Source organism: Acanthochromis polyacanthus, chromosome 18 (assembly GCF_021347895.1).
Source record: "Acanthochromis polyacanthus isolate Apoly-LR-REF ecotype Palm Island chromosome 18, KAUST_Apoly_ChrSc, whole genome shotgun sequence".
Lineage (NCBI taxonomy): Eukaryota > Metazoa > Chordata > Actinopteri > Pomacentridae > Acanthochromis > Acanthochromis polyacanthus.
In genome coordinates, this window is record NC_067130.1 from 6994566 (window position 1) to 7009111 (window position 14546).

The window sequence follows — 14546 nt, forward strand, 5'->3', positions numbered from 1 at the left end:
TCTGCCTGGATGCTGCATATCCATGTTTAGATGATCAAAAATACAGCACAGCTCATCTCTAAGTGCAATGGCAGTTTATTTAATTTCCCTCTCTAGTTGCAGAACAGATACAGTAAGTACAACAGTCTTGCCTTTCCATTACTTAGCTCAGTTCTGTCAAAGGTGCCCAGCATTCAAAAACCTTGTTAAACCTGACACCACACATCAAGCAGTAAACAAATCAAACAACAGGGAATGTAGGTGATTAATATCAATAGTAATCGTTCACAACACAAAGATCATAAAATCTAAATCCCATTCATCCAAATGGGGTCTAGTCTTGTACCATAGAGACCAGTTGCACATGAGCCTGATGAATCAATGGAGAAAATCGCTGCACTATAAAACACCACTGCATATCATTTGTGATCTTTCTTTGGACACTTGTTGCCCTTCATAATGGCTCCAAGTGTAAGTCAGACTTCTGATGGCAATGCTTCAAAGAAAAGCCATCTCTATGTAAGTGAAATTAGAAAAAATAAAACACTCAGAAAAGGGCAAAACATCAACAAGCAAACAAAATATCCAACTTATGGCAAAAATCACCTTACATCGCACCACAGGAATGGAATTCCAATCTAAGTCGAGACCCCCCGTATTCTCTTTTTCAGGAGTTTTCAAAGAAATGCACCATCCTATAACATTATTTAGATTAATCGAGAAAATTAAGCTCCTCAAATTCAACAAAGTCAGAAAGCAGGACTCCGTCAAAGTCAAGGTTGTGTTTTAAAAGCCAAACGGAGCATCAAACACTTTAGTGGGTTAATCCAAATAAACAACGTGGAAATGTCTTGAAATTTGGAATGAAGCTCGTGATTAAAAATTGTGAATACAGCTGTGACAGTTTCAAAAATCTATCTGTAAGTAGCACACTGGCAATTCTCCCATATTATTATAAAAACAAGGGCCTTTCTAAAGTGCTCAGTAAGAGCCAGTTCAGCTTTTAACTGAAACAGCAGCTCACTGCTACTTTGTCAGAAAGGCAAAACATTTGTTTGAGTGTGAATAAAGTGTTGAAACCATAAAGAAAATAACACTTGTGTCATGAAGGAAATGTGTGATAAAAGATTTTTTTTAATGATTCATTTGCAGACAAGACAGGTTTAAATAGATAAACTGCAAATGGATAAATAAAATCTCAGTTTCTATGATTTGACAAATGGGCTAGTAAGGACACTGGCCTAAAACACTAAATTTATCACAATTTTACAAAGCAGGGTGAGTTTTGCTTTTTTTCATCTGTCTGGAAGGACACCAAGAGCAATTCAATTCCTTTACCAGTCTTGCCAGTATAGCTACAACTAACTGATGCTCTGGTTCTCTGATCTATTCTAGATGGTTATCAAGGTAAACTGACATTACATACTGCTTCAAGTCTCATGTAGAAAAGCAAGATTAAGTCCAACATTTGCCATGAAAAACAAAAGCATATGAAACAAATTAGCCACCAGACTCAAATTCTTCTCAGTACCTCAAGAAAATAGCATGGACAAGAAGTTGGCAGAGAGTCATCATATTTCACAGGAGTAAGATTTATCCATGCAGTCATGATATTTATTTATCTTCATATACATGTTTTTTTTTTTTGTTATTTTTAAATTTTCTGTTTAGATACAGTCTATAAACAGTAGGGTACTTGCTATTTTGAAACTTAAAAACTGCATGAAAAGTCTAATTAAACCTTTCATCACCAAGCTTCAAATCCATCCATTACTTTCAGTGTAGTCCATTATTTGAAAACAGCAAGTGAATGAACCAAAATGCAGACATGAACGCCAGAAATAAAATGAACAAAGAGCAAACTGATTAAAAAACACACACAGTCCAGAGCAAACACACACGGCGCAGGAAAAGGGTAACTCACGAATCTAATGATATCAAAAGCGTGGAGAAAATGAAGGCAAACAACCCAAAGATTTACTCACCAGGTAACACAGAGGAGACTGCATGGAGAAACAGGGCCGGGAAGTGAACTGAGAAGAAACACGAGCACCGGCGTGGGTGAGTATTTATACAGTCTGGACCAGGAAGTATAATTACACACAGGTGGAGCTCATTAGGGCGGGACAGGTGATCAAACAAGCGGGAAAACCGACAAACACCAAGGAAGTGTAAAGATACTTTAGTGCAAACATTCGACAGGAAATGCCAAAAATAAAACCGGAAGTAAATTAAATAAGAACTAACAGCGGGAGATTTACGCAAAACTGTCTCCGTGTTTCACTGTCAGGACTATGCATTTAAGTTTGATATCGAAACCATTTCAATTGGTCTCATGTGACTGCATAATTATGCATTTGGGAAAAGTTCAAACTCACAGTTTTGTTCCAAACAGCACATTAGGGTATTTTTCTTGTATGTTATTATACAGTCTCGTTCACACTGCCTTAACTGTCAGAAAAAAAAAATCACCTATGATTTATAACTCATGTGCCAAATCTGAAGCAGCTGCCTGCTCAAGAGTGTAAATAGCACATCATTTCAGAGGAATGATCACTGTGGCTCTAGTTAGTGGTAGATGACTCATTTTATACCTGCTGATACCTGCTGCAATCTGTTTAGTTAGTTGTGGTGCCATAATGCAGATATGCAGATGGACACAGTCTATTGGTCCAAAATTGACAATGCTGTGGCATTCACAGGTCGTTTTATGGGTCAAACTATAATTGAGGGACTTTTGAAGTCCATGGGATATATCTTGCATACATTTTTATTAAAAGTAAAAAAGCTAATGTTTTTTTTATGTTCATCACGATCATGCCTTTACAAATATCATATTTATTTACTATGGGAACAATGACTTATTAATAAAAAATTACTGCATATCACTAAAATGTCAACTAAATAACCATCCAAATTTAATAACAACCATCTTCTAAATAGCTAAACAATAATAAAATGAGCTTCTTCAAAAAATGCTTTGATTGTGTTCTTTTTATTAAGTTGAGATCATCATGACAGATCTTTTTTTTTTGGAAATATATCAAATTTTATAAGGAAAATAACAAACTGTATCTATGTCCAAGAAATCACTTTCAACTAAGTTACCATTACAAAAACACCTCTCAAGAAAGTGTGTTAATTCCAGATCACATGACCTGCTCCACATGATGTCATTTCCTCCTGAAGAAAAGACTGGCAAGACTCCAAGGCTTTCTTAGTTATTTAATATAAAGTAGTGTGTGAGTCAAGTGTGGATTTATGGCATGTCAACAGGATTAAAACAATATCTTTATGAACAACTTTTAATTTCAATTTTACTCAGTTCCATATATAATAATTAGAAGAATCTTTCTGTAAAAATGCCATGTGGTGTTTGGTTATAGTTGATTTTAGGTCTGAAAACAGCAAAAATATCAACTATGATACCTGTTAACTGTGCTACAAAAAATCCCATGACCTGTATATAAACCATTTTAAGTGCATCCGTTGATGAAGATGGAGACTGTATAATAATAAACCCTTAATAAAATATTTTCCTTATGTTTCCAGTGTGACTGCACAGCTTCGACAGACCGACTTCTTCTTTCTGGAGAATCCACAGTAATCAGATTTGCTGCTGCGCACACACAGCGCAGTGACAGCAGCTCCCATTGGCCACCTGTTGCCATGAGGACTTTATACAACTCAGTGTGCAGCTGTAGCGTGTTGTTGCTGAGAACCTGCAGAACCAGCAGCACACACACACAGATCCCGGTACTTTAGATCTTACGGACCAGATGGAGCTCCACCTGCCCTCCTGTCACCTCAATCCTCCTCTGGCACCGCGCTGAAGCCGGAGAACGGTAAGAGTAGCCGTTAATGGTCATTAGCCGTTAGCTAGCTGGGGGTCAAAGTTAGCATGCTGCTGTTAGCTAGCATGTTATGAACCAGGCTCGGTATTAAAACCTACAAATATTCAGTAGCTTATACCTTTAAACTGCTAGGTATTTCTCTGTAGAGATGTCAAAAAGTTCAATGTGTCCTAATTTGAATGCAATTTGAATGAAATTTGTCTGGTGGTGATTGTGGGTAACAATTTCCCTTCGGGGATGAATAAAGTAATTCTGATTCTGATTCTAACAGCAACTTTAATTGAGCTAATTAAGCTAAATTTAGCTTTAAAGCGTCGTCCCTATGTACATAATGGTTAGTTTACATAAAATACCAATAAAATTATTACTCAACCATCTATTGCAGACCTTAATTTTGCAAAACATCTTTTACAATGAATGCATAATTAGGGTAAAGTCGTGTAAGAAGTCCATCCACCATATTCTTTACCATAAGACAGTGATTTTTTTGCAGGTCTTTTCTCAGATAACAGTGACTTAACTAATGTTAAAATGGTACTAAAATCTTTTAATTCAGTGTTTTTGAGGTAATATGATTTAATATTCTGACAGTACAAAATAAGCCTCTTTGTTTTTCAATCAATCTATACATAAAAAAAAACTTTTCTTTACTGTTAATATAAGAGTTGTGTGAAGGGTCATCCATTAATTTGTACAAAAAATAACACTTTTCCTGTAATATGAAAATGTAAGACTTTTGGGGGAAGATGCCCCCCATGGGCATAAATGATTGACCAACCCTTTAAATAAAGATGCAGGTGGTGAATAGGGGAAGAAGTCCCATAACAGAGTATGTAATAACAACTATCAGACCAAATCTGAGTGATATCTTGCTGTGAGACTGTGAAACTGAAAGAAAAAAAAAAAAAAAAACTTAACATGAGGGGAATGACTTCAGTAAATAGGTCAGAATTTTACAAACAGTGAAATAATGTCTTAATTTTTTTTATTAACTATATCATATTATTTTGGAGAGCTTTAACACATGATCAGAATGGCACATTTAAAAATCCTGAGCTGTTTTTAAGTTTTTTTCTTACTATAATTTTAAAAATTAGAACAGAGGCTATAGCTATGGACACACAGACATACCTAAACTACTGTGAGCTGAGCCAGACAGCTAACTGAAATGATAAATGTTTGTTGTGTTGTGGGAAGCTTTGGGTGAACAGCTCACAAATAAATTCCTCGTTATAAATTCCCCTGTGCATTCACTCATTGATTCTGACAGCCTGCATAACGGCTATTCCACTGTATGAAGACAATGGCTCACAATTTACAACTGTGAGCAACAGCCACAACCTCATTGTTTCAAAGCTAGAATAACCCTGATACACGCTTTCAGAAAAAGCCATCATCAAGAGTGACGTTTAAATTGAACACCTGGGATTGTTTCCTTTGTGCTTCTCATGTCTGATCTTGATATTTTGTGTTTTCCAGATGCAGACAGCGCGTTTGTCCTGATGTATAATTCAGCATCGACTTCAGACACCGTGGCTTTAAACAGAGCAGAAGACTTTCCCTACAGCTGAGGGCTTCTCTGTGCCTCGTTACTTCCTGTGTCTTCTTTGCTGTTGACAACATGGCTTGGTTTACGTTTCCTGACAACCTGCTGTGCAGGTGTCTTGGCATCTCCATCACTATGTGGTTTACTCTTCTGTTTGTCTTCATCATCGTGCCAGCTGTACTTGGAGTCTCTTTTGGTATCCGCAGCTTCTACATGAGGACACTTCTCAAGATATTTGAGGTGAGTGAAGTGTGTTTGTACTGCAGAGTATTATTATGAGGGTACAAAATCAAAGTCTTTTGAGTTTTGTTTGGTCTGTTTGAACTGTAGAAGTTGAGTTATTTGTTGATTTTACAATATATGAGATTTTAGAACAAAGATGTTACTTCTAATCTGCTATAACTTGCTATTGCCCTTTTAGATATTAGTAAATTTGGCACAAATTATGATTTTTTTTGTACATTCCTTGGTGGATACGACTCCTCGGTTCTCTCAGCTCAGAGGGATTGTTAGAAGCACAAGCCATGCTGCTCCACCCATTTCCTGGGGGAGTAAGGCTTTGGGACTCACCCCAGGGAGGAGCAAGCTTTTAACCATGGGACTACTATCTGAGGTGGTGTGGATGCTGGAGCAAGCCTCCTGGGATGGAGTTCATCTACAGGCATGACACGAGCTTAGCCCCTGGGGCCTTACGCTTTCTGTGTACTTTTTATATTCAAACCTTCTCTTTTAAAGTCAGCCAGATGTAGTCACACTTGAAGCTGAACAAATATGGAGTGAAATGTATTTTATTTTAGAGGAGCTGCACACTGCCTTCCTGATTTCTCATGGGCTGGAGTCTGTCTGGCTCTCAGAGCTTCAGAGAAGGATCAATTTGAGCAGTCTGGACTGACGGCTCTCTGAAGTGGCTGCACTGTGCAGGTTCCTGTGTGAAGTTAAAGGAGGATTCCTGCTGCCAAATCTGACATTTCCTCCAAATATCATTTTTGGCTTTTCTTTGTTCTTCCAAGAATCTGACATAGAATTGATCATCAGCTCACCAGAGAGCAGACTAACTGTTGTTCTGTTTTATCACAGAAAGCATAAAACACCAAGCTGCTTTAAAGACTGTAGATGTCAGTAAGCAGGTGGAATTCTACTGCCTTCACATTTGATTAGATTTTACCTGAGAGATGTTGACATTATTGCTTTTTAGTGCACTGCAGTGTCCAAACCATAGATTGTAAATGATGGATGTAGTCAAAGGAAAAAACTAAACTGCATTCCCTCCAATGACTCCTCTGGTTGCAAAAAGAAGTCTGATTAAATCAAAGTCTATTTAAAAATGACCCTACTTCTCACTCTTCACTCAGTAAACAGTTTCACGTCTCCCTGTATACATCTTGTAAATGATGTTCCCATTTACAGTAAAATAGATGTTAAGTCTGAAAATGTTGATGGCCAAACTGTCGGTGCTTCAAAGCGGTAGTCCACAAACCAGTGGGTGATGTCACAGTGTTTACATCTATCTTTTATATACAGTCTGTGGCCCGAGCACTTTTTTTGCAACTTTGTTCTGTTCTACTGGAGGCCTGACAACAGATGCATACTGTTAGAAACGAAAAGAAAACATGTATTGCAGCAATTGACTTCATCCCTTGCTTGTAGATGGGATCTCATAACCAGAGGCCACATGAATCTCACACTTGCATACCATGGAGTGAGCAACTATTGTGGAGCACTGTGGCCCACCATACTCTGAACACCTTCAAACCAGCCGTAGTGCTTTGCGTGGCTGCTAAACTCTCAGTATTGTCAGTCATCTTCGCTGTATGAACAAGTTACCGGTTGGAGGATGTTGTTCTAATGACCTCTCTCTAGGTTTGGCATAAAGGCCTGATCCATCAAGATTATGACCTATTTATGCTGAAGTAGTCGGGGTCCAGCTTTTGAAGATAAACATGGACACAATAGTGTTGAGCGTCTTTGTGTTTTCTTTGAATTGTTGTTTCAGCTGCAAGCTTCTCAGGAAAACGTGCACACTTCCCCCAATCTTCTGTTCTGCAGAGCTGCAGTCTCCAGGGAATGTGTTGCCTAATTTCCTCACTTTGATTATATCCCTGTGCATGCTTCCCTTTTTTCTCTTTGAATCTCTAATCTTGAATGTATTTCACAGACCTGGAGTTAACAGAGCATATCGGACTCCACAGCTGCCGGTCTGCAGTCTGTACTTCTTACTCTCAACATTGTTTCATGTCAGAAATGAGAGAAAACGCAGTAAATGTAGCATTAAGCTGTTCTAGGTTTCTAATCTATTTGTCTTGATGTTTTTTCTCTTTTACATCAGTGGGCAACCTTACGAATGGAGATGGGAGCAAAGGAAAAGAATCAGGAACTTTATAAACCATACACCAATGGTAAACAAGTTCTATTTAAAATGCACATTGTATCTTTATGATATTTACCATTAAATCATGTGTTCTTCTCTGTGTTCTCACTGAAGGTATCATAGCCAAGGAGCCGCCATCTTCTCTGCAGCAGGAGATTCTGGAGCTCCGCGGTTCTGCCAACGGTCTGCGCTCAGAGCCCGAGTTTGAGATGGCGGACATCTTCTACTTCTGCCGGAGAGGGGTGGAGAGCATCGTTGACGACGAGGTGACCAAGCGCTTTTCAGCTCAGGAACTGGAGAGCTGGAACTTGCTGACTCGGAGCAACTACAACTTCCGCCACATTAGTCTCAGACTCACCGTCCTGTGGGGCCTGGGGATCCTCATCCGTTATGGCGTCCTGCTGCCCCTCAGGTCAGAGCAGCACTCAGGCAGGTTCAGCAAAAGAGATTGGTCTTATATTATAAAATCTGTGCGTAGGTTCGATGTTAAATGTCTTTCTATTCACAGGGTCACTCTTGCAGTCACTGGCATTTGTCTGCTCCTTGTCCTGACCACCTTGGTGGCGTTTTTACCGAATGCAGAGTGAGTTTCCACCAATTCTCAAATCAGTTAAAGGGTTAGGATGATCAAAACAAGACTGACAAGGCGTGACCACGTTAATGCCTCAGTCCAGATAGAAGGGGAGTGACTCTTTTGCTGTATGTCTTCAGGTTAAGATCCTATCTGAGCGAGAAGGTTCATCTGATGTGTTACCGCATCTGTGTGAGAGCTCTCACAGCAATCATCACCTACCACAACAGGTACGTGACATTCAATGACAGTGTCAGCTCCCTGAGAGAGGCTAGAAAGACTTCAGATTTGCTAATTAAGTGTGGTGACATCATCTTGTTTGGGGGGATAGCAGCTTTTTGTAAATGTCTGCATTTTAAATAAGCTAATAGCAGGATGTCAGTGGACTCTAATCACAAAAATGTCTGATTTTCAGTATGTTGTGTTTGTGTCTTGTTTAATTGCAGCGAGAACAAACCAAAGAATGGTGGCATCTGTGTGGCTAATCACACGACACCCATCGATGTCATCATCTTGGCCAATGATGGCTGCTACTCTCTGGTACGTTTTGTGTCTCTGAGTGTCTATATGAGTGATTTATAGTGTTTAGTTTTCACAAAACTGAGTGACTGAGCTCAGCTTTTAGAGCATAGGTGTCAAAAATGCGGCCCACGGGCCAAAACCGGCCCACCAGATGGTCCAATCCGGCCCACGGAACAGCTTTGCAAAGTGTAAAAATTATAGACACGACATTAACTGCAGATTGCAAATTTGTAAAACTATAAATTTATAATAATTTCTCAACCAAGACAAGTTGTTTTGATCATAAAGTAAAATACTAGATTGCTCATTGTTCTTTTCATTTTGTGTCTCATTTTTGTAACATTTTGTCTTGCTTTAGCTGTTTTTTTTGTCTTACTTGTCGTTTCTCATGTTTTTGTCGTTTTGTTTCTCGTTTTTGTCTCATTTGTGTTATGTTATTTTTGTCATTTTGCGTTTTGCATTATTTCTTGTTTTGTTTCCTGTTTGTCTCGCTTGTGTTTTTTTTGTCTATTTCTTCATTGATTAGTTCCTTTTTTGTCTCATTTTTGTCCTTTGTCCATTTTTTGTCGCATTGTAACCTTTTTTGTCAAATTTTTTGTCTCTGTTTTTGTTAACTTTCATGTCGTTTGTCTCATTTCTGTAGTTTTGTGTCTCACTTTCGTAATATTTCATCTTGTTTTGGTTGTTTTATGTCTTTTTTTTGGTCTGATTTTTGTCGTTTTGATCATAAAGTGAAATAATACGTTGTTCAGTTCCAGATACCTGTGACTCAATGTTTTGCGCCTCTGTAGATAAACTGTGATCTGTAATGTGTAATTGATCAACTGAGGCATAATATTGCTAAAACTGAACTTATTTTTTATTGAAGTTGTGGTTATTTATAGGTAATTATGCTCTAATATTACTGATCTAGCCTACTTGAGATCAAATTGAACTGAGCGTGGCCCCTGAACTAAAATGAGCTTGACATCTCAGTTTTAGAGCTGAGCAGAATTTGTTGCTATTGTTGAGCTAATTTTGAACTAAACTTGGTTCTCAGGTCGGCCAGGTGCACGGAGGGTTGATGGGAATGGTGCAGAGAGCCATGGTTAAATCCTCTTCACACATCTGGTTTGAAAGATCAGAAGTGAAAGACCGACACCTAGTGGCCAAAAGGTAGCATTGCGTCTTTTTAATGTTGGCGCAGCGCAGTGACTGTCAAACTGTGGGGCAGCAGACATTATTTACCCTCGTGTTGTCCTGCAGGTCAAATATGACACGTTTTAAAGTTTGAAAATGTGGAAAACGTATATATATTCACAGTGAAACTTCTGATGTCTACATTTTCAACATTTTTGGGAAATTTTTGAACATTTTTTGGTGGAAAAGAAAAAATGTTTAAAAAATTGTTTCTTCAGAACATTCACACAAAAATCAACCAAAATCCAGTGAAATTTGCTGGATTTTGGTTGATTTCTTTTGTGAATGTTCTAAAAGAAAATATTAGAAGTTTTACTGATATACATGTAATCACTTTAGATATTGTAAAGATTTTTTTAGAAAGATTTTACTAATTTTTAGTTTTTTTTATTTACACTTTTTTGCCAAATTTGGGAGATTTTTTTTAAATATATAAAACTTTTAAGGGAAACGTTTGAGGAATTATTGAAATTTTCTTCCTGAAGGTTTTTGCAAATTTTCAGAAATTAGGAGAATTCTTTTGCTGAATTTTTGGATTTTTTTCAGACAAGGAAATAATATTTTTTGGTGCCTGTAAAGGACGACAGCAGGACGGTTAAACCAGTTACCCTCGTCTCATTTCACAGTGTGTGCATCCTCAATTATGGAAGCCGAAGGAGGCAACAGACATGCGACAAAATGAGACCTCTGTGCTTTAAAGCCATAATTTGTACATGCATTACATATTTAAGTGTGTAAAGCTGTACAGACGACGTAGGACAGAAACTTTAATCACACCCTTGATCATCTTAAATAACCAGAGCAACTTCTAAATAACCTACAAAAGGAAAACTTCCATTTGTATGGTGCTGTTTCTGTCATGATTGGTAGAGTCCAGCTGTGTATAATGCTCCTTTTATACGGCATGGATGCCAAGAAGAGATGCAGTGAGAGTAAACAAGTGCATCCTCCCTCAAAACTGCTCTGGCAACCTTCCTTTCTCATCAAGATGCATATTAGGAATCGAGACCTCTATCATGACCATGTGTTGGCACAAAATAGATAAATTAATGTAGTGATTGTACGAGAGTGGAAAATTAGTGACAACATCCGGTGGGTTTCACAGAACTGGCTTCATACAATAAAGACTTCTTATAGTGCACCACATCATACACTGAAATGAGGGGATTGTATTTCTCATTGTGATTTGAGTTTTACTCAATTTTGCTCTCATGTTTAAGAGTGAAATATTCCGCGGTCACCAAAACGATTTGCTTCAGGTTATTCATGTAGCAGCAGTGGCACAGATTAGATTTTTACATCTGTGTTTTTCTGGTTTTCATTTCAGGCTCGGTGATCATGTTGCTGATAAAACCAAGCAGCCCATCCTCGTCTTCCCTGAGGGTTAGTATGAGAACGCCATGAACTTTAAATAACAGATGATGGAGTACTTTAAAGCAGCCTCTCACTGCTCACTGTGTCTCCCACAGGTACCTGCATTAACAACACATCAGTGATGATGTTCAAGAAGGGCAGCTTTGAAATTGGCTGCACCGTCTATCCTGTCGCCATTAAGGTAAGACCGTCCGTCTGTTTCCTCATTCCAGATCACACTGCTCTGATTCACAGCCGATATGATCTTGTGTTTTTTTCATCTCACAGTATGATCCTCGGTTCGGAGACGCTTTCTGGAACAGCAGTAAGTTTGGTATGGTGAGTTACCTTCTGAGGATGATGAGCAGCTGGGCCATCGTCTGCAGCGTCTGGTACCTGCCACCTATGAACAGAGAGGTGAAAACCAAGACATGTTTAGCGTGTTGACAGAGTTAGGGATCGTTCATTTTTAAATTCAACCACTCAAATAGTCTTTTTTTTTTTTTAGACTGTTGTTTTCTTATTGCTCCTGTGTAGGAAGGGGAGGATGCGGTTCAGTTTGCCAACAGAGTGAAAGCTGCCATAGCTGCTCAAGGAGGATTAGTGGACCTCATCTGGTGAGTCACTGCTGGACTTAAATGTCATGATATACAGTATATCAGTAAAATTGTATGTGTTAAATCTGCAGTTTATAGACGGTCAGTATGTAATTGAGGGGCTTCTGAAGTCCATGGGATATAACTTGCATACATTTTTATTTAAAGTAATGTTTTTTATGTTCATTATGATCGTATCTTTACAGATTCCATTATTATTTATTATGAAAACAATCACTTATTAACAAAAAATGACCAGATATCACTAAATAACCATCCAAATTTAATAACAACCACCTTCTACTTAGCTAAACAACAATAAAATGAGCTTATTCAGAAATGGTTTTGATTGTGTTCTTTTTATTAAGTTGAGATCATCATGACAGATAATTATTTTGACAAAATAGACAATAATAAATTGTATCTGTGTCCAAGAAATAATTTTCAACCAAGTTATCCATTACAAAAACACCTCTACAGGAAGTGTGTTGATTCCAGATCACATGCCCTGCTCCACATGATGTCATTTCCTCCTGAAGAAAAGACTGAAAGACTCCAAGGCTTTCTGACTTATTTCATACAAAGTAAAGTTGAAGACCTCAGAGTGATTCTTAATGCAATATACATGCAAATGTATGGGGTGTTTGAAAACTTTTTTCCACCACTGTTTGTGGTCTTTGGAAGCGGATGTAAACGTTTGTTCACAGCTGTATGAAGGTCATCAGTGTCCATTGATATTTGGTGACATGCCGATTGTTCTTCATAACTGCTTCCAGATGTTTTTGCATACTGTCAATCAAATGTACACACTCCTACACTTGTGATAGTGTCCCATTTCTTTTTTTTATTATTTAACTTGTGATTTTCAATTGAAAGCACTTTTGTTTTCTGCAAGATTTCTATGGGTGTTTAGGTCTCAGCTATTGTTTCGGTGTGACAGTGTGTTCATGTACTGAAAAACCAGCTGTGATTGTGTGGATCCATACAACAAAAAGCCTGCTTTCATTGTCTGCTTCCCTCTAGACTCTAACGTCTCCCAAGTAACAGTCCTCTGTTTAACTTAATCTGCTGCCACACAACCTCTCAGACTACTTGAATTAGAATATGCTGAAAGATTAGTACGAAATGTGTCCCCGGCTATGCCAAAACAAATGTCAGACACCCCAGTTATAATGGTTGTTAAAAAGATAGATCAACAGACTCTGATTCAGAAAACACGTCATCAGATTTTTCAGCTCTGACAGAAACTGTGCAGGATTTTGTCCCAGAAATAATCAGTCTTCATGATTTCACTGTGTGATACCCTTTTCCGTATCCTCCTGTTTTCTCTCAGGGATGGAGGACTGAAACGGGCAAAGGTGAAAGATGTTTTCAAAGAGGAGCAGCAAAAACTTTACAGCAAAGTTCTCGTAGGCGACTCTGAAGACCAAATGGAGGACAAATGTTCAGAGGATGGAACTGCAGAGGGGGACGAGAGCAGCAAAGATCCAACAGAAGGACAATGAGGACACAGTGGATGTGTGTCTGTTAGGATTAGACTTTTCTATCTTATGCTGTACTATATGACATATGATGAATGTGAATTATCTTGAGCAAGTATTTATATATTTATTGTTGCTGTAATTTTTACCAAGCGAAGGACCAAATAAAATTAGTTTGTGTTTTGATATCTGTTTTTTTTTTGTTAAATGTGTGTATTTGTTTAATGTTGTAAAATTAGGAGAAAAGTTCCACTTTTTCTGCTTCATTTTTACTGCCACGTGAACTTGTTGTATGTCTAATTAAATTATTATCCTCTTAATGCAGTAAAAACTACATTATTTCCCAGCATCTTTTGACAAAAACACAGTCAACTAGAAAGCTATAACTGGCTTAAGTGCTTCGTAGTTGCATCACAGCCAGACACTCTGGCAGTGCAGACACTCCTGCGTCACTTTACTAATTGGCTCAAGCTTCTATAAGTGTCTGTAGCTGTAATCTTTGCTGGACATTGTAAAACAGGGAAAGTAAACCGTTTCAGGACTGGTTAAGCTTTGACAATGAAGGTTTTCAGCTTGTCTCAGATTCTTAGGAGAGTGTTTCTTGTATAAATTTAGGATTTAAAGTAAGTCTTGTTTCCTTCCTCAAACAGCAGGAGTCACTGTTCAAACGGGAACCAATCTACCAGCCATAAGTTGTAGCAAAACAACATGAACACAAATTACTCTACAAACACTGGCATAAATCCATTTTAGGATCATGATTGTTTGCACTTCCAGCATATGTGGAGGAGAAAGTGGAAATGGGAGGTTGTTGGTCCATTAATGGGTAAAAAAGAATCCCAAAGCACAGACGTTCATTGTGTTTTACAGACTTGAGTGTACCTGATCTCCAGGGGAGATAAAATCCTTGCACATGCCAGCACTGCAACGTGATTACAATTCAGACTGGAGCTACATGTGAAACTGAATCTGCCCGTCTCAGGTGCGTCTTTGTTGGGTTTAATGTTCTCTGAGAGAATGAGAGAGACTTTGAGGAAACAGTAGCTGGTGCTGTTACTGTTAATTATGACACAACAGAGGCGTTGACTGGAAATACA

At 38.2% G+C, this 14546-nt stretch overlaps 1 protein-coding gene across 2 annotated transcripts; it reads left to right on the forward strand.

The window, feature by feature from the left end:
* Positions 1-3593: 3593 nt before the first annotated feature.
* LOC110966352 (glycerol-3-phosphate acyltransferase 4-like) lies at positions 3594-13635 on the forward strand. Of its 2 annotated transcripts, XM_022215687.2 has the most exons (13): positions 3594-3824; positions 5313-5619; positions 7706-7775; positions 7862-8159; positions 8256-8330; positions 8459-8548; positions 8765-8858; positions 9880-9995; positions 11347-11402; positions 11489-11574; positions 11661-11789; positions 11910-11989; positions 13302-13635. In XM_022215687.2, exons 2-13 carry the CDS (start codon positions 5455-5457, stop codon positions 13471-13473), a joined length of 1431 nt encoding a protein of 476 aa, XP_022071379.2. In that variant the 5' UTR covers positions 3594-3824; positions 5313-5454; the 3' UTR covers positions 13474-13635. The 2 variants fall into 2 exon arrangements, with proteins under 2 accessions (XP_022071379.2, XP_051794748.1); XM_051938788.1 differs by lacking the exons at positions 3594-3824; positions 5313-5619 and adding an exon at positions 6853-7574.
* Positions 13636-14546: the final 911 nt, after the last annotated feature.